This window comes from Cucumis sativus, chromosome 3, assembly GCF_000004075.3.
Source record: "Cucumis sativus cultivar 9930 chromosome 3, Cucumber_9930_V3, whole genome shotgun sequence".
Classification (NCBI taxonomy): domain Eukaryota; kingdom Viridiplantae; phylum Streptophyta; class Magnoliopsida; order Cucurbitales; family Cucurbitaceae; genus Cucumis; species Cucumis sativus.
The window spans coordinates 36,619,949-36,638,981 of NC_026657.2; the positions used below are offsets into that span (position 1 = coordinate 36,619,949).

Sequence of the window (19,033 nt, forward strand, 5' to 3'; positions counted from 1 at the left end):
GGGGATTTCATTATTAATCCAAAATAAGACTTTATGGACCCACCTCCACAAAAGAAGAAGGTCAACCACATGTTCTCCATTAATATTTTATCTCAAACAAATAAAATCAAATATACCCAAATTAGAAATCTATACCACTGTGGTGTATAACCAATTAATATTTGATATTTTGCAAATATTACGAAAACATCATATATTTATTTATAATTTATTTTTTATTCTATATTTACCCTAAACTATGATCTGATAGAGAGGCAAAAGTGATGATTAGTGAAATAGACATGCAACGATGAATAGATGATGCAAGAGAGGTTGGAGGAAAGAAAGATAGAAAGAGAGAAAAGTGGTGAATGTGGTGACTGGCGTTCGAACATGCATGTGTCAGTCAATAGAGTTACCCGGTGAGAGTAGTGGCCAACAACAGATAGTGTGGAAGAGTGTTGGTGTGAAAGAATGATGTTAGAGGAGGATTTGTTGTTTGGAAGTTTAACATTTTGATTAGAATTAGAAGATAATAATTGTTACCAGATTTCAAAACTTCCTTAGTTTGTTAAGCTCTAATTTTGAAATTTGCAACAGGACAGAATTGGTTTGACATTTTTAAAACTTTACATTCAAAATTTCCCTCCCTCTCCTACATTCGTTCCTTCCTTTCCCTCTTTTCAAATTAACTTTAGAACAAATATAATAATCAATTTTTTGACATTAATGCAGACCATCAACTTTCCATTTTATTACATTTGACTTTAAAACAACTTACTTAACTTTTGCAATTTTAACCTTCAATTCAATTCTTACTGATTCACATACTACTTTTAACAAAAGAAAATCAAATTTTCTTCATAAAACTCGTTAATTTCAATAAAACATTCATGCAAAAGTAAGTTTAACATGTGTCTGAATTAATCATTAAAAAACATTACCAAAATCCATAATTTACAATTAAATAATAATAATGTTGTTTTTACTTCAAAAAAAAAAAAACTATGGATCTATTCATGTAGCTCATTACACGTATAAGAGCTTAAATAGAGCAAAAATCAAGAGTTTATAGTACAAATTGATCTAACTTAATAAGTTAACTTTGCTGCCCATGGTTTAAAAATTAAAATATAACATTAATTTTTTAAAAAATCATAACATTATGTTCTCATTGTCTTTCCTCATTTTGGAATTAAATGGTTGAATGGCCAAAATTATTTGTCATAAATCAGGAAAGTGGTCCATTTGTGTTGGAGATACCCATTGAATTGGTTCATTATTATTTGTCACATGATTCTTCTTCTTCTTCTACTAATAATAATAATACCTTACCTATTATTTATCCCAAATCCCTAACTCAAAACTATTTATAAATACATAAACTACAATCCCAATATTTGTGACAATGCCTCTTTTTTTTCTTTGGTGGGGTCTCAACTCTGAATTCTTCAATTAACATCAAGGGGCTGAGTTCCAATTCCCAATAAAGTTCCAATTCTTGTAAAACTCTTAAATTTATTTGGGAATGATGAAAAAGAAAAGGAAGATGGTATTTTTAATTTCAGGTCAATGGAGTATTGGAGAGAGTGAAAAGAAAGGCTCAATTGGCTGGCACCGAGGGCGAAGGCGGTCCCCAGTGGGCACGGACCCATGGTTATGGGTTATGAGCTTTATGGGGCCAACCCTCACCTGGGTCAGCCACCGATTTCCCTCTTCAAGTTTTCAAAATTAACCAAAAACAAATTTGACTCACTTTTCTTTTATCCTTTTTTCACTCTTTCGTTTCTTTTCCTTTTCGTCCTTTTCATTTTCTTATCTAAATTCCACTTCCTTTATTTCAAATTTCTCCTTTTTTTTTTCCCTTTCATTTCAAATTTGTTGACTAATTTGCCAATTTCCGTTTTCATTACATCATACACATTATATATTAGCAACTTTTGAATAGTTTAGAAAAAATAATAATAAGCTATTGTTTTTTCTCCTCGAAATTGCCCACTTTTGCTATAAACTTTCAAATTTATGAAAGTGATTCTCACACTTACATAAGTAGTACAATCTTAACAAAACGTGGATTCATGCTTGTTCAAAAAATTATGAACACACGTATAGAATAAAATTAACCTTTGTGTTAGTTAAATTCTTATTTAAAGAGATTCAACGGCGGCAGAGCGTCGGATCGCATAACGTCGAAACGCGCGCAAGTCAATTCATCACTCTCATTCAAACATTTGGAAACACAGCTCTCTCCTCGCTCTCCATCTATCTTTCTCCAATCAACGCCCGATCAATTTTCCGACCATCAACTCCGTCCTCTGTTTCCCGCTTTCTTTCTTTCTTTCTTTCTTGCATTTCTCAAACAATACGTCGCCGTCTTTTCCTTAATTCCACATCAGCACCTCTCCGGCAGCCACATCAATCCGTTTCAACTCTTTCTTTTTCTCGCAGTGGTTTTGCAGTTAGCCGCGTGGAGCAACTCCAGCCAATTGTTCCATCGCTTTCTTTCTCTCACCAAGGTATCATCTCTTTCTTCATTCTCGATTACTTATTTCCTGATTTCATTGACGGAATCAAGTGATCAAATAACAGTTTAAAATATAAATAGTTGTGTTGTAAATATTTGAATTATGAATTGGGAATAGAATTATGTATTTCAGCCGAGAGAGAATCTACAGTATGAAGTTAATTCCGCAAAATGAGAAAATATCAGAAGATTGATGAATTTTAGCGCGAATGTTGGATTACTAATTTGCCCTTCCTTGTAGTCGGTAGAGGATCATCGTCACAACCACCGCATGACGTTGGGGCTTGTCGACATATCTAAACACAAATTCATTTTCTCACGCTCCTTGACCTCCTCATGTTCTCAAAAGCCTTCACGTTTAGTAAAAACATTCAGGACTTGGCTTCTGAAATGTTCCCAGGCCAAGTTGAAGCTGCTTTGAAAGAGCCTCCTGGTAACAAAACGGCGCCGGATAGAGTTATCGTCGCTGTCAAGGCTGAGAGAGTGATTTCCAAATCTGCACTGGCTTGGGCTCTAACTCATGTCGTCCGTCCTGGTGACTGTATAACACTACTTGCCGTCTTCTCTGTCGAGAAAACTGGTAATTCAGCCAATTCTTTCCAAATTGTTCTGATATGGGTTCATTACACAACTGTCAAGTCAGATTGAATTATGGTTGATTAAGGCATGTTTGAATATGTGTGTGTTCAGGCAGAAGATTCTGGAATTTTCACAGATGGAGCGGGGATTGTGCGAGTGCTGTCCAAGAGAATCTGCCGGATCGAGTACACGAGATCTCCGAGTCTTGTTCTCAGATGGTGCTTCATTTCCACAATCAAGTTGAGGTACAATTTTCTTTTTCTTTTTTCTTTCACTATGATGGGTTTCTTGTGCCATTGACCCTTTAAACGTCGTCGTTTCAAATTCATTTTTTATGGACCACGCTGTCACTTCTTAGCTAGTTGTCATTGTCTGGTTGGCGGACAAAAAAGTGAAACTTTTCTGATTTACCTTGTTGCTGGATGATTGTGCTATTGAGTTTAGAAGATTCCAGGAGGTGGAAGGGAGTCTGCATTTGTTTTAAGAGAAAATACTAATTAGGTTGATGATTGAAGGACCAGGTTGGAATACATGTGTATTTGGGACCATTGGAACCCTTGAAAAAGACGGTGGGAAAAAGGTTTCTTTTACCTTTTCCCCCCTTTCTCCCATTTCCTTCCACCTTCTTCAATGGGGTTAAATTTTGTAACATGGACCAAAGCCTAAACCAAGCTAATATGTTGATGGTTCCCCATGTTTCAGAGTTTTAAATTTATAGAGTTTGGTAATATCACTGAGCTTTGGATATGTGTAATTGAAGGAATGAGGATGTCGATTACAACATTGTGTGGTGTAGGATGATCATTTTGATGAATTATGATGAATGCTAATAAGAAGACCTATCATCTATCAGCTTTTCATAATTAAACTAAGCATGAGTGATAATTGGCCACTAAAATAAGTGATCGTGGTAAACCCAATTATGTCCCATTGGTTTTCAGGTTCAAGTGAGGATTAAAGTGGTCACGGGAACACAAGGAGGATCTGTCGCTTCTGAAGCAAAGTTAAAAGGAGTTAACTGGGTCATACTAGACAGGTAATTTTCCTCCAGAATGTACTAGCTTTTTATGTTTCTTAGGCTTCTGATCTTGTCCCGCGAATAGACCATTTGATTAACATAATTATTTAGAACTTCATTACAAACTGGGTAAATCATAAGTTACCTCTGGTAGCTTGTTCTGCAGCTTTTATAAACATCGTTAATTAAGAATAAGTGGTTGTGCGAGATTTGTATTCATAGATTGTGGTTCAGTGGTAAATATTATACCCAGTAAACCAATACTTATGGACCTTATCCAAAGTAATTAATTTATTATGTGGATCCTTTTGTATTTTAATTCGAGTTTGATTGTTTGATATCTCTTTTAACAAAATGCTACTTAATTATTATTGATTGTGATTCTTTTTCCTCTTTTCCTTTTTCTTGTTGAACATTAAGACCTATGCTTCCTCTTTTAACTTTTGTTTGGCTCTATTTCTTTTATGACATACTAATAAAAAAGTTTCAAGATCTAATGCCATAGCTAATTGTTGACCAGGAAATTGAAGAACGAGGTAAAGAGTTGCCTGGAAGAACTTAGCTGCAATATTGTTACTATGAAAGGATCTCAACCGAAAGTTCTGAGACTTAACTTGGAGTGCTGGAGTGAACCTCAAACTCCCTTTTTTTCAGCTAATTCTTCTCCTGTTCGAAAAGTTCAACAAAATAGGATGAAGCAGACAACTCCATTAGCAAGCAGACCAGAAGAAGAACCCGGTGCCTCATTCAGGAAATCCTCAAAAGAAGTGTCAAAATTGGGTACTGAGGCGGTGTCTTCTATTTTCCTTGTATATGAGCAAAACCCGCTATATGAAGGAAACTTGAAAGGAAATCATTTGCCAATTAATGAGACTGACGATTTAAGCATGTCATTATCTTCATCCACCCAAATGGAAGAAAAAGTTCTATCTCTACCTCCAACATATGTGGCCTCAAATCAAAAATGTGTCTATTGGATTTCTCAGAACCATAACATTTCGGAAGGAAAAACTTTATCCAAGTCCAAAAGAAGATTCCTTAGATTTGCATCAACTCCGAAGGTGCCATTCAGTAATCCTACAAGTCTTGAGAAGAGTACGACTTTTGAAGATATGAGGCTCAACCAATCTGAGAGAAAAGACTACATTGTGGACTCAAATATCAGGGATGCTGTCTCCTTAGGCAGAGCATCCTCTGCACCCCCTCCTCTGTGTTCAATATGTCAACACAAAGCACCAGCTTTCGGAAAACCTCCTAGACAGTTCTCACTCAAAGAGCTCGAAGAAGCAACCGACAGATTTTCGGATATGAACTTCTTAGCAGAAGGTGGTTTCGGAATTGTTCATAGAGGAATCTTGAGAGACGGCCAAGTTGTAGCCGTGAAGCAGTTGAAATGTGGAGGCTTACAAGCAGATGCTGATTTTTCTCGGGAAGTTCGAGTGTTGAGTTGTGCACAACACAGAAATGTTGTGTTGCTGATTGGATTTTGTATAGAGGACACAATGAGGTTATTGGTTTATGAGTACATATGCAATGGTTCGTTGGATTTCCATTTACATGGTATAGTTCAATGCTTCTTCCTTGATATTTCTTCGACTAATATAATTGGGTTGTTTCATCTGCTTAATATTTTTTAGTTCACCATGACGACATGCTAGCTGTATCTCTAAATTATAATATTTCAATCATGGAGTTTCTAAGCTTCAGTCATTGGTAGGGAATGGAAGCCAGTTAGATTGGCATTCAAGGCAAAAAATAGCAATAGGAGCAGCGCGGGGTTTGCGTTATCTTCATGAAGATTGCAGAGTTGGGTGCATAGTGCATAGAGACATGAGACCTCACAATATCCTCCTAACACATGATTTTGAACCCATGGTACATTGATTCTTGACATCAATCTTGTTCATTTTTTAAGCATTTATTTTCTTTCCCAGGACATCCATTCTTTTAGATGATAGTTCAGACCCATTCTAAAATGATCTTCTCACTTTATTAATTATCCCATCAGGTTGCTGATTTCGGACTGGCGAGATGGCATTCTAAATGGTCTACCAGTGTTGAGGAGCAAGTCATTGGAACTTCCGGGTATTCACTCTACATCTTGTTATATGACAAGCTATCTGTTTATATGCAAAGCTATAACTTGCAAAGATTACGTAGTTGCTTTTCTTAAGTTTTAAATTATTAAAAGTTAAGTCTGTTTTGTTCACTCACACAATAATAAAATAAAATACAAAAATAATGATCAAACGCTAAAGATTTTCTTATTACTAGATTCATCTAGTTACTTCTGATACCCCAGGTATCTAGCACCAGAGTACATCAATGGCGGTATGGTATCACATAAAGTGGACGTTTATGCATTTGGCATGGTTTTATTAGAGTTGATTAGTGGCAAAAGAAGCTGTGAGCTTCACCGTCTAGAGGGAAAACAATTCATATCAGACTGGTTCCACCCCATCTCTGCCTTGCAAATTCAACATTTACTAGCTAGTAGTAATCATTTAATAGATCCATGCATGGCATCTGAGCAATCCCCCGACTTCTATTATCAACTGCATTCTATGGTTCGTGCCGCTTCCTTGTGTCTATGTCCAGATCCTGAATCAAGACCCTCAATGTCAAAGGTTGGTTTTAAATTACCAACTTTTGTTAAACGTTTATTGTGGTAGCTATTTGATACATCTAAGTTGTTTACAGATTCTTCGAGTACTCGAAGGAGGAGATCCAGTTGTTCCTCTTGGTTTAGACTTCGACCCAGTCGGCTGCAGAAGTGCACACTTGGATGGTCTGACGTCTCACAACCAAATCGAAGCAAGAAGAAGCCATACTCGTACACTCTCACAATGAAACAACAATTCAGTTTTGAATAGAAAAGGTAAAAAAATTTACAAATCTCTTTCACATTTGCTCTTCATTTATTTCTCCAATCAATCATAGCCATCACCTAAATTAGGTTCAAAATTATTTAATCTCTCTTTAGTGGTGTGATTGTTTATTTCCATGACTGTATATTTAGATTTGATCAGTAAAGGGATTGAATCTCAAAATCCCCAATGTATTTGGATTTGAGTTGTGAATTGTGATTAATGATTATACACATTACACTTTAGTTTAAGCTGAAACTGTGAGGACCCACAAGAACAATTTGAAACTTGGAACTATTATTGTGAAATACAAAGAAAGAGTAGTGGATTTGGATTTAAAGGAAAATATGATTAGTATGCTTTTTATGATCAATGCAAGAATACACACAGAGTGGAGGGTTAGATCCTTTTTAATGTTCCACAATATACAACGGAAGAGGAGGAAGGTGAGTTTGTTGGTCCAGAAAACAAACAACACATGGGGTCAAAGTCAAACACACACTTTTAAAAAAAAAGTTCACAAAATGTTGAAAGATGATTCACTCTTTGAATTTCTCTTTCATTCACATTCACGGTTGTTTGCTTATGCTGATTGCTCTGTTGGAAGAGGAGAAGCTTCTATCTGATGGCATTGAGTCTGAATCATTCATAAATTGTTGTTGCATCATTGCCACTGCATTCCTATCCGCCGCCATCTCAGATACTCGCCACACCTTAATTGACTTATCCAAGCTCCCACTATACACTATCCACTGCCTGTCCCCATTCTTCGACGACTCATTATCTTCTTCCGCCGCCAAGCATTTAACTGGCCCAGTATGCCCGGTCAGCACTGACAGACATGTATGGACTGCCCCTTCTCTACGCCACACACATATAGTCTTATCAGCTGAGCCACTAAACACCATACTCCCCACTGCCACTAAACATAACACAGTCAGCTTATGCCCTTTCAGAACCCCACCGTGTGTCAATTTCCCTTTTCTTTCCCAGAAATTCACCATCCCATCAGATGACCCACAATACACGACGGTTCCCGCTGCTGTCACTGCCAACGCAGTCACTGCACATTCTTGCTTCAACAATGACTCCAATAGAGTGTGCTTTGTTGCCTTCCCTTTCGCTTCCCTTTTCCACACCTTCACTGTCCCATCTGCTGACCCTGTAAACACCAGCCCTTCCACACTTGCCACAACTGAATTCACTGCATCATCGTGCACATTCAGTGATTCCAAGCATTTTGAATCTGCAATTCTCCATACCTTCAGTGTTCTATCCCATGAGGCAGAGTATAAAAGCAGCTTGTCTTCAGTTAAGCTCAAACAAGACACTGCATCAGAGTGTTTGATCCATAGAGCCCTTCGACGTCCTCGTCCTTCAACGTAATTGTTCGGATTGATTGAGCTTTTGAATATGTCTTTCAATGTTGGCAATGTTCCAGCTCGTTTATGGTCACTTGGGTTCTTTTGTGATACCTTCCAGACGCGGATTTTCCCATCTTGATGTCCAGTAAAAATCTTCTCGCCTGAGATGATAATGGCTTTCACCAACCCACTGCTGGATTTAAATGCAGCATATTCCTTCAAATTCTTCCAAACTCGAATGTTCTTGCTGTCGGAGCCAGTGTAAAGAAGCTCCCCTGAAGCAGCTAAGGAATAGATATGGCCTTCTTCACGAACAAGAGAGCCAATTAATCCATTTTGTGGACCGCTGTTCTCTTCCACTTGAGACCATGGAGATTTAGCAAACATGGAGGTTTGATTCCATGGCGACATTGTCATGGGAGAGCCTTCGCCACTCATACGACTCTGATCATAAAATGCTTGGCCACCAACAGAAGCGCTGCTGTTTCTCATGGCAAAATCTTCTTCCGTTAGGGTGGAGGAAATGTTGGGGTCGGAATGTGCCATGTTGCCACCGTATTTGGCTCGAGGAATGCTGTTGCCTTCTCCAAACATATTGTTTTTTTTTTCTTTTTTTGTTTGTTATTTATGATTCTGCTCCCACCTTCTCTCCGTTTTTGTGGATTGTTATTATATGAATTCCCACATGAGAAGTGAAAATTTCATATACAATTATTAGTTTTTAACCCCAAAAGGTTAATAACCCAAAAGACCCAAGTTAAAATGGGAGTTTTGGGGGTGAAGTAATGGGTTGATGATGGAGAGAAAATACAGGAGAGTGATGCTAAAAATGCAAATCCAAAAGTGTGGACACAAGAGAGTTTGTCTATAATTAGCATATTCTAAATGCCAATACTCAAAGAAAACTAGACAACCAAACCTTCATTTTGGTCAAATCAGAAACATGCTTTTTTTAGGAAACTAAAGGAGAACATATCGCTCCATATGTGGAGTACAAACACAAACAAAAACCATCAAATACTTTCTTTTTCTTCTTTGGAAGGGAATTTGTTTTGGTAATTTATCAAATAGATAGAATTTGAAGTCTTGAACAAAAGAAAAAAAAAAAAGGATAGAATTGTGTAATTTAAAATCTCACATGTACTTCTAGCCACACAAGAACACATATCATTGTGATCACCTTATCAAAGAAAATAGCTGAATGATTAAAACATCTCTACTTCCCCTTCTACTAAGAAGTTAGACTCTTTCGTTACAATCAATCATAAAATGCAAAAGATTTGTTAAACAAAAAAGATAATCACGGAATAATTTAGGGGCTTTGCGGCAGGGAATCTAAAAACAAAAACTTGAAATGAAGTGATTTAATGAAATGAAGTCATTCGCATTTGGTTGTGTTTGGTAGCATATTGTTAGAATTTCTATATTTTTATTTATGTTAATTGTTTTTACTTTTTCCTTATTTGTAAAAGATCTCTTCTCCTATATAAGAACTAAGAAGACCAAATCTCTCTCTTATACATGAAGGCCAAATCTGCCTATATATTAAAAACAATTTAACACTCTCAAGTTTAAATTTAAAGTTTATATTAGAGAGGAAATAAGATTTCAAACAATAAACTAATTTTCTTACAAACTAAACAAAAACCCTAGTTTGTGTTGCTGTCGAACCTCTCTCTCGTCCGCCACCACCTCCAGTAACTCAGAGCTCACCGGAATCTTCAATCGGTGAGCAATCGTTCTCCTTCGCTCGACTTTTTGCCCGCAGGTGGTCCGTTTTATGGTATGGGTTTTGCCTTTACCCGTCGGCCGGTCATATATTAGCAATTGGCGTCGCATTTCGTCATCGTCGATCGCCCATCTCCGACCATTCGCCGCTGACCGCATCGCGCCGCCACTGAATATGGCCGAAAAAATTCGGGTTTTGTTTTGTTTACGTTGATTGTGCTGTCGTGAGCTGCCGTCAATCGTTAAAAGTATACTTGAATCCTAACCCTAGCCATGGTAACTTTTGGCACCGCCAGGGGAACCCTAGCAGCCGAAATTATCGGCTCTCCTACATCCGGTTAGAGTTGTGTTGCCGTCAGAAATCAGTCATCGAGTGGCTCACCCAGTTCAAAGCTGTTTGGTTAATCCAACTCGGTTCGGTCTACTTATCTGGTTTAACTACTTTTGGTCTGGTTTGGTTAATCTTCAGCCGCTTATTTCACAAGATCAAACTCATCAAATCAAATCTCAAGGGTGTGTTTGGGTGAAGGGTTATCATAACCCTTCCTCAATTCCCTCCATCCTTCCTCAAATTCCTCAGTCCTTTCTTATTTCTTATTTAATTCTTTCTTGTTTTTTATTAGTTCGGTTAATTTCAATCTTTTTATTTAAAAAACACAATTTACTTTTAAATTATGATTTTTTTACAATTGCATCCATTTAAAATTTTAATTTCTCCTTCTATTCTTCAATTAGGTAATTTAGTGTGATTGTTTGATCCGTATTTTCTTTTTGGTCCTGCGTTACCAAAACTATTACGATTCAGTAAATTAAATATACAAAATTTGTGTATTGAATTAAGAATACTAATTTTAAAAAATAACAATTTAATCGCATATTGTAAATGGAGGTCGTATTTAAAAAAGTTATTGTAAATTGTTTTACAAAAACGGCTACGATTTGGTAAATTAAATATATGAAGTTTGTGTATTGGATTTAGAATATGAGTTATTTTAAAAAGATGATAATTTAATCGCACCTAATAATTACATGAAATTTTTTGGAAATGGATGTTACTGCAAATTATTTTATGAAAACTATGGTGATTTGGTAAATTAAATATATGAAATTTGTTCGTTGGAGTTGGAATATGAATTATTAAAAATAATAATAATTTTTGTTGCTACGTCGTGTTCCTATTGTAATTGACTTCAATATGTAACTTCAATTCTAGAAACTATTTTGTTCTTCCTATATCGTTTAGTTTGAATGAAATTATGGTGTCGGTATTTGGTTTAAATCAATAGTTAAATATATGCAATTTGTGTATTGCATTTAGAATATCAATTAAAAAAACAAAAATATAGTTTATTCATACTTAACGACCAAACGTTAAAAAAGGTTGAAAATAGACGTCGTCTTTAAATAAATTACTGAAAATTGTTTTACGAAAACAAAGATGATTTGATAAATTAAATATATATAATTTGTGTATTGAAGTTAGAATACGAATTTTTTATTAAAAAAATTATTAGCACGAAAGGCTTACATAAAAAACGTTGAAAATGAACATTGTATTTAAGAAATTTAATGTGTTTTACGAAAATATGACAATTTGATAAATTAAATATACAAATATTTGTGTATTTGATTTAGAATAGGATTTTTAAAAAATAATAATAATAAGGAATTTTTATAATCTTCCTCACTTAATCGTTGCTCAAACAAACGTTATCACATCATCGTCTATTATAATCATTCCCTCAAACACATACTATCATAACACTACCATTTATAATCCTTTTATCAAACACATTTATATAACACTACGATTTTCATAATCATTTTTTCCTATAACTTTTTTCCTCCTCCAAACGCATCCTAGTTTTTTGTATTTCCCTAACTTGCGTAGGTAATTATCCTAAAAGGCTTTTTTTGTGGTAACGTTTTTCCGTGCATCAGATCGTATGATCAATTCTTCTTCTTTCTTCCTATTCCAAAATTAGCTCTAATTGTCGTGTTATATTCTTTCACACTCACCATACTTTTCAACACGAAGAATTGGAGAAGATGATTGGAATGAAAGAGAAACATAAAGAAGTAAGCGGACAAAGTCCAAATGAAAAAAAAAAATCACTTGCAATATTTTAAGAAGATGAAAAAACCCGAATGAAAGAGGAAGAGATTCGGAATGTCCATAAGTGATCTGTAAGAAGATTAAAGGTTTCAAATGATTTTTTTTTTAGGGTTAATGAAATAAGGAAGTAAGTAGGTGACGTCCAAGAAAAGAAATAATCACTTGATTTTAAATTTTGGAGACATGAGGTTGAGTTTCGACAAATTTTCTAATGGATAAATTTTCATGTAGCATATTATTTGAATTATAGTACATCTCGGGTATAGATAAACAATTATATTTTTCATTATTTTTTAGATTGAGTGATTGAGAGATTTTTATTTATTTATTTTTCTAATTTGTATGTTTTGTTATTATAACCATTTAAATTTATGCTAAAATAAAACTTATAATTTACTATTCTTATTTAAAACTCTTTATCAAATATTGTGAATAATTTAGTTCTTTCATCTCTCATGAAAGAAACTGAGTCCATTGAACCGAAGTCGGCCCACTAAGAAGGGGCAATTTGGTCTTTCAAAGAATGAGGAATTTAGACGATAATCTCCAACTGTCTTCTTCACTCTAAAACTTCGAACCATTCTCGGCGGGCTCAGGGTTTAAGGACACATTCCTCTTCTCTAAAACCCTAAAATTATGCACTCTCAATCCTTCTCTCCTGCCCTTACCTCCCCACTTCTCGGATTACAAGATGCCCGTTCTCGCTTTCATCCAATGGTTTGTACTTACCAATACTTAATTTTACGATTGTTCTCTCCGTCTCATTCATTTCTAACCTCATAGTTTTCTTCTCCAGCAACTGGGAAACCCAGTTTCGCCGAGGACACCACGAGTGCACCTTCAATTCTCATCCAAGTGTATGTTTCCAATTATTCTTGAATTTTCACCATCTTAATACTAGTTAATTATTGAGTGAGAGTTGTCTGCTCCAATAATTTGGCAGGGGCTGTGTTGAAGAGGAAGAGATGGGCGTTCATGTGTGTGGCTGATTCTAACAAAAGCCCTCAGTTGGAATTATCTGGAGAGGAAAATCATGCTATGTATGCTAGTAGATTGAATGGAGTGGAGCCCTTTCATGGGAAATGTGGTTCTGTCTCATTTCATGGCCTGACTCACCAGTTGGTAGAAGAGAGTAAATTGATGTCAGCTCCTTTTAGAGAAGAAAAGGGCTCTATCCTTTGGGTACTGGCTCCTGTTGCGTTCATCTCTTCTTTGATTCTTCCTCAAGTTTTCCTTGGCGGTCTAATTGAGGCTTTCTTCAAGAATAGGATTCTCGTAGGTATTTAAGATTCAACTTAGTTCATTTCTATATTGTAATTTCTGGGGTTTCCATATCTCTGGTGTTTGTTTCATATCACTCTGTGCAGTATTATTGGCAGCTGAGTTTATAATTGTTATCTAAACTAATAACACAATACAATTGCATGGTTCAAGCAGAAACTGTGAGTTCATTGGTGTTTGAAGTCTTGTTTTACGTTGGAGTTGCTACATTCCTGCTCGTTACCGAACGTGTTCAAAGACCATACTTACAATTCAGCTCGAAGAGATGGAGCCTCATTACAGGCCTTAGAGGATACTTGTCAACAACTTTCTTCATCGCTGGCTTTAAGGTTATAGCTCCACTATTGGCTGTCTTTGTAACTTGGCCGATGATTGGGCTGGCTGCGCTTGTTGCAGTGTTCCCATTTCTGGTTGGTTGTATCGTTCAGTTAGCATTTGAAACCCTACTTGATAGGTGTGGCTCCGCTTCTTGGCCACTTGTTCCAATCATTTTTGAGGTAGTTCCCTTATAGTTATTAACTCATCCCTCATTTCTTCCAAAGAGGAAACGATATATTTAACAAATTGAATCAACTTGCAGGTATATAGACTTTACCAGTTGACGAAAGCTTCCCATTTTATGGAGAGCTTGATGTTCGAATTGAAAGGTCTTCCGATGACTCCAGACTTGTTGGAGAAAAGTGGAGCTCTTTTTGCTATGATGACAACCTTTCAAATCTTAGGGGTGGTATGTCTCTGGTCGCTACTGACTTTTCTTTTGAGGCTTTTTCCTTCCAGACCCGTGGCAGAGAATTACTAGTGTTGTTACGTTCTGTACATTTTGTTACAAGTAGTTGTTGAACGTTGATCATAATTTGTTGTTCAATGAGCTCCATATTGTTGTATCCCTAGCAATCAATGTCGACAACCTTTCTGATCACAAGCTGAAGGTTCAAATCTTAGGGGTGGTATGTCTCTGGTCGCTAATGAGAATTACTAGTGTTGTTACATTCTGTACATTTTGTTACAAGTAGTTGAACATTTATCATAATTTGTTGTTCAATGGGCTCCATATTGTTGTATCCCTATCAATCGAAATCGACAACCTTTCTGATCACAAGCTGAAGGAAAGATAGGACTTGACTTCCTGTTTCACATGAGCAAGTTTTCTTCAGTTCTTGCTAGTATAGATTACTTCTCTTCTATACAGTGATTTTCTTTGATCCGTTAGTATTATATCCTTTTACCCTTTTTGTTGTTGCTTTAGTTCGGGCAGAAGGTGATACCGGAGAGCCAAGATCACCATGCTGCTGATTTCATTTAATAATCCTTACTCAGTGATACTCTCTGGGATCCACAAGGCTCTTTGACACCCAGAAAAACAGAGCCATGCAGGTTCCCTCTTTCCGCATTTTGTTGATAACTTAAAACATAACTTACTTAAGATGGTATTTATTGTTCTGTAATCAAAATTGGTGTAATCGCAATGAAATTACATTGATACATCTTGTATAAAGCCACAAATTTAAGTGAAATTTTTAACATGCATATTTACAATTATGAATTTGTAGATATTTTGAAACGAGGAAACTAGTTTGAGTAATTTTATATACCTCTCGTGAACCTTTAGATTTGATAGCATCAATTAAGATATCACTTTGAAAATTTTCCTAAAAATTATAGGAAGACACCTCCTGGCACATGAAGCATGTATCTTTTAATCTTAAAAAATGCTCCCAACACTATCTTGATTTGCTATGAATTAAATTTTGTGCTTCCCATATATCATTATCAACAAATCAGATTATAGCGTTTGGGCCTATAAAATCGCCCTTGTGGAAGAGCTCATTGTTAAGTCAAAGCACGATGGAGGGTTGTTGAGGTGAAACAAAGATGGTAAATTTGAATTAACAAAACGAAGATGAAAACTAATAATTAAATGATAACTTTTTATATTCTCAACAATTTGAATCCCCTATTTTAATAGATATCAATTCTCATGTAGTTAGTCATTATTATCTCTTGTTGTGTTGGCCAATTTTTTTTATCTCTTCTTCTGTCATTATTATCTCTGGCCCTTGAGCAAAATGTTAAAATTACAATGTGATTAACTAATGAACATCATACAGTTTTCAAACAATTATCAAGTTTTTGTATATGGTGTATATAACCATTAAAGGTGTAATACAGTTTTAATAAATACCCCTCAAATAAAAGACGGACTTTCTTGGTTGCTTAGTTGTGTATTTTAGGACAATTCTAAACAGATCATCCAAACACGCTTAGTTTTGAAGATTTTATTATTGAACTACCGATTAAGAAGGTGTACTTTGTTGTAGAGATAGTAATCTTTAATTCTTTTAAGTATTTTTTAACTATACTTTTGCGTTCCATGATCCCTCTCATTTAGATTGGTTCATTTATGAACAATTGTCAATATTTTGATTTATTATCATTTTGTCTTTTTTGATTAATTTCAACCTCTCGAGCATAAATCTATATTTTTCTAAAATTCAAGTCACATTTGGAGAATATAGTCGGTCAAAGTTTGACTTTTCAAATTTGAAAGTCGACCCTTTAACTTTTTACAACTTTGATTGTTTTTCTATCATTTTTTATCTTCTGAATATGAATCAACATTTACATTCTTGGTATTTAAATCATATTTAAACATAAAACTCTATCTATTAATTCATACCCGATACTTATATCAAATATATTGTCATGGAATGACTTTTAATGACTCCCGATACTATGATTGTAAATAACTATCATGAATTTTAATCGTGACAAAAAATAATTGTCGTCGTATACCATTTTTGTTGTAGTGACATGTCGGGTTTTCTCTTCTTCCTTAATTCGAACTATTCAAACTAATTCAGTAGCTAATAATGTTCTAAGTTTATTTCATATAAGCGAGAATCTAATGGATCCATAGATTATGTATTTCAATGATTAAAGATTCATTAGTTAGAACCGTTTAGGCCGAATTAATCAATATTTATTAACTAACGAGTTATTTCACTAAAGTCTCGTAGTTGCACTCCTCATTATAAATAATTGGTTTAAGATTCAACATATAAACCAAATTCCTCTTGGCCCAATGAGATGGTAGGACCCCTTATTCAAGACATTAATTCAATCTTAAGAGAACAACCTATCCACTAACTCTATAATCGGTCTAAGTGAATTTTGTCTTACACCCTATGTCTTACGCTATCCACCACCCCTAAAATGGAAAGCTTATTGAACCGGTGTTTGATGAGTTACCATCACCTATGCAGATCTAAGGATAATTCTATGTGAACATGAGTTCATAGTTAGTTTATGATTAAGATTAAGTAGCCTAGGTCATCAATCAAAATAGTTAGTTTTATACAGTAAATGATGTTATAACATAAAAATGATAATTTCATGGTTTCAGACTTGTCTAAACTCTTTACATAGGATGTCCTCATTTTTATGTCTTTAAACGAATGATTCACAATTGCATCTCTTTGTACTACTACAAAGTGGGATCATCCATGCCCAACATTAATCATATACTATAGACCGTTTAGACTATATACTCGAACTTGATCAATGTCTGTAGGTAAAGTTCAAGTCTACACAAAATAGTTGGGATCTTACTTTATTGAATTCAATATTATAATATTCATTTTCATAAGCCCTCAATAACCACTTTATTAAAAAGAAAATGATTTTATATTACAAAATATGAGTTTTATGACATATATAATACCACTTTAAATTCGTAAAACATTTGAAATAATCTTGTATATGTTTTAAATGAACCTTTTACATATACATAAAAATGAAAAATAATTGCAAATGAAAATTTGTAAACATAATACAGTATTAAATATCTCAGACAAAATATGAGACATTTTCAAATATAGTAAAACAAATTAAAATATTTATAAGGTATAACAAAAATTTTGAATTCTATCAACAATAACTATCAATGTCACTAACAGAAGGACATCGTTGCTATCAAATGTTTGTGTTATTGATAGAATATGAAATTTTATAAATATTTTATCAAAATTTTTTTATTTTTAACAATTTCCTAATATATATCTCAAATAAAAACGATAAAGTTAAAATATGAATTATGTATTTGTTTTATATGCATTTAGAATAATTATACGTATTTTCGAAACAACTTTAAAATAAACATGAAATGAGAACCCATAACTAATTAGGATAAACGGATAATCAACATATCATAATCCTTATTTTGAGGAATATATATCACATTAATTAATAAAACAAAATAAGAAACCACTAAATGAGAACATATAATAAATTATGATATATAATAAAACTAATTATTATTAAGAAAATAAAATTGAATGGAGGGCTCTTTTGGTAATTTTAGTACATTTAGTGAGCCCATTGGGCCGAAGGTTTTTTAATTGTGAAGTTGGTATCGTAAGGGCCAAATTCATAGACCTAGCCGCCCTCCCTCCCTCTTTCTTCTTCCTTATAAGTACTCAATCAATTGTTCGTCTATTCATTCATTTTTTACTCCGCCGCGCTTTTTTATTTATTTGAACCTTTTATTTTCTTTTTTTGTGAGCAGACCCTAATCCATTGTTAGCAATTTGGATTCAATCTCTTGTTTTCAGATGCAGAATTTTTATCCAATCCCATATTTTTCTTCTTTTCTGAAAAACGATCTCTTGATAAAAAAAACTTTGAAACAATGTAGAGGTTTTCTTTTCTCGGTGATGATGAAAAAATGATGACGAGTCCGATCTCTAATCCATTCACCCCTGACGACAAAACGAGGCATTTGTCTGAGAGAAATCAAACCTCTTTTTTTATTTTATTTTATTTTATTTTTGCAATTTTCCTTCGTTTTCTCAAATTGTTTGTTCTCGCAATAATATATTCTTTCCGATTTTAAAGAATCTTCTGCTTGAAAAGTGAAAACCTCTGAAGATTGAATAATTTGTTAAGAGTGGAATAAGGATTCAGGATAAGAGTGTGAGTAATCAAAGTTTGGGCTTTCGGCCCGCTATGAAAAGGGCAATTTCGTCTTTCAAAGAAGCAGGAGGATTAGCCCTAGCGTTTCTCTGTACCTATAAATATGAAACATCTGAGCTTGAAACGAAGGAGCAACAAACCCACCGTCTTCGTTCTTCATTCAAGTTTTTATTTTCATTTTTGGTTGAAGTTTGTAATTATTTAGTAATGCGGAGGTTGTTTTCTCTGTGATGATGAAAAATGATGACGAGTCTGATCTCTAATCCATTCACCCTTGATGACAAAACGAGGCATTTGTCTGAGAGAAATCAACCCTCCTATTTCTATCGTTTTGTTTTTTTATTTTTGCGATTTTTTAGGGTTTTTGAAGTTTTGGAAGAACTTTCTCTTGCCTTTGCTTCTATATATACTCTTTAGTTATATACGAACAAGTGCGGCGATGATGAGAAAGCAGACTCAGGTTCAATCGAAACTGAGATTGTTTCTGTGATTATTTTTCAAGCACTTTTGAGCCGTTTGTGATATCTTATCACTTACTTTTTATCAGAAACTGAGATTGTTTCTGTGAAGATTTAGTTCTTCTGAGTTAATATATTAAACCTGTGT

The 19,033-nt window shown here is 34.6% G+C and overlaps 3 protein-coding genes and 2 non-coding genes across 6 annotated transcripts; 4 read left to right on the forward strand and 1 right to left on the reverse strand.

The window, feature by feature from the left end:
* The first annotated feature begins 1,930 nt into the window (after positions 1-1,930).
* On the forward strand, positions 1,931-7,218 carry LOC101207605 (inactive protein kinase SELMODRAFT_444075). 2 transcript variants are annotated; one of them, XM_011654097.2, is made up of 9 exons: positions 1,931-2,495; positions 2,637-3,083; positions 3,194-3,327; positions 4,024-4,118; positions 4,621-5,660; positions 5,818-5,975; positions 6,109-6,185; positions 6,403-6,727; positions 6,801-7,218. In XM_011654097.2, exons 2-9 carry the CDS (start codon positions 2,840-2,842, stop codon positions 6,948-6,950), a joined length of 2,223 nt encoding a protein of 740 aa, XP_011652399.1. In that variant the 5' UTR covers positions 1,931-2,495; positions 2,637-2,839; the 3' UTR covers positions 6,951-7,218. The 2 variants fall into 2 exon arrangements, with proteins under 2 accessions (XP_011652399.1, XP_004147800.1); XM_004147752.3 differs by having other exon boundaries at positions 2,745-3,083.
* A 14-nt stretch (positions 7,219-7,232) lies between these two features.
* LOC101212251 (protein JINGUBANG) lies at positions 7,233-9,266 on the reverse strand. The gene has a single exon (XM_004147771.3). The coding sequence runs from the start codon at positions 8,923-8,925 to the stop codon at positions 7,537-7,539; it is 1,389 nt and encodes a 462-aa protein (XP_004147819.1). The 5' UTR covers positions 8,926-9,266; the 3' UTR covers positions 7,233-7,536.
* Positions 9,267-12,718: 3,452 nt separating this feature from the next.
* On the forward strand, positions 12,719-14,588 carry LOC101207359. Its single transcript, XM_004147751.3, has 5 exons — positions 12,719-12,892; positions 12,972-13,032; positions 13,119-13,454; positions 13,613-13,953; positions 14,037-14,588. Exons 1-5 carry the CDS (start codon positions 12,812-12,814, stop codon positions 14,253-14,255), a joined length of 1,038 nt encoding a protein of 345 aa, XP_004147799.1. The 5' UTR covers positions 12,719-12,811; the 3' UTR covers positions 14,256-14,588.
* Positions 14,589-18,160: 3,572 nt separating this feature from the next.
* Positions 18,161-18,246, forward strand: LOC116402992. The gene has a single exon (XR_004215724.1). It is a non-coding gene; the product is annotated as a small nucleolar RNA SNOR75 (small nucleolar RNA).
* A 403-nt stretch (positions 18,247-18,649) lies between these two features.
* On the forward strand, positions 18,650-18,734 carry LOC116402993. The gene has a single exon (XR_004215725.1). It is a non-coding gene; the product is annotated as a small nucleolar RNA SNOR75 (small nucleolar RNA).
* Positions 18,735-19,033: the final 299 nt, after the last annotated feature.

Coding starts and splice junctions, on each gene's coding strand:
- LOC101207605 (XM_011654097.2), top strand. CDS start 2,840: ATGTTCTCAAAAGCCTTCACGTTTAGTAAAAACATTCAGGACTTGGCT. Junction 4,119..4,620: donor AACTGGGTCATACTAGACAG/GTAATTTTCCTC, acceptor ATTGTTGACCAG/GAAATTGAAGAACGAGGTAA. Junction 5,976..6,108: donor CACATGATTTTGAACCCATG/GTACATTGATTC, acceptor TTATCCCATCAG/GTTGCTGATTTCGGACTGGC.
- LOC101212251 (XM_004147771.3), bottom strand. CDS start 8,925: ATGTTTGGAGAAGGCAACAGCATTCCTCGAGCCAAATACGGTGGCAAC.
- LOC101207359 (XM_004147751.3), top strand. CDS start 12,812: ATGCACTCTCAATCCTTCTCTCCTGCCCTTACCTCCCCACTTCTCGGA. Junction 12,893..12,971: donor GTTCTCGCTTTCATCCAATG/GTTTGTACTTAC, acceptor TTTCTTCTCCAG/CAACTGGGAAACCCAGTTTC. Junction 13,455..13,612: donor CAAGAATAGGATTCTCGTAG/GTATTTAAGATT, acceptor TGGTTCAAGCAG/AAACTGTGAGTTCATTGGTG.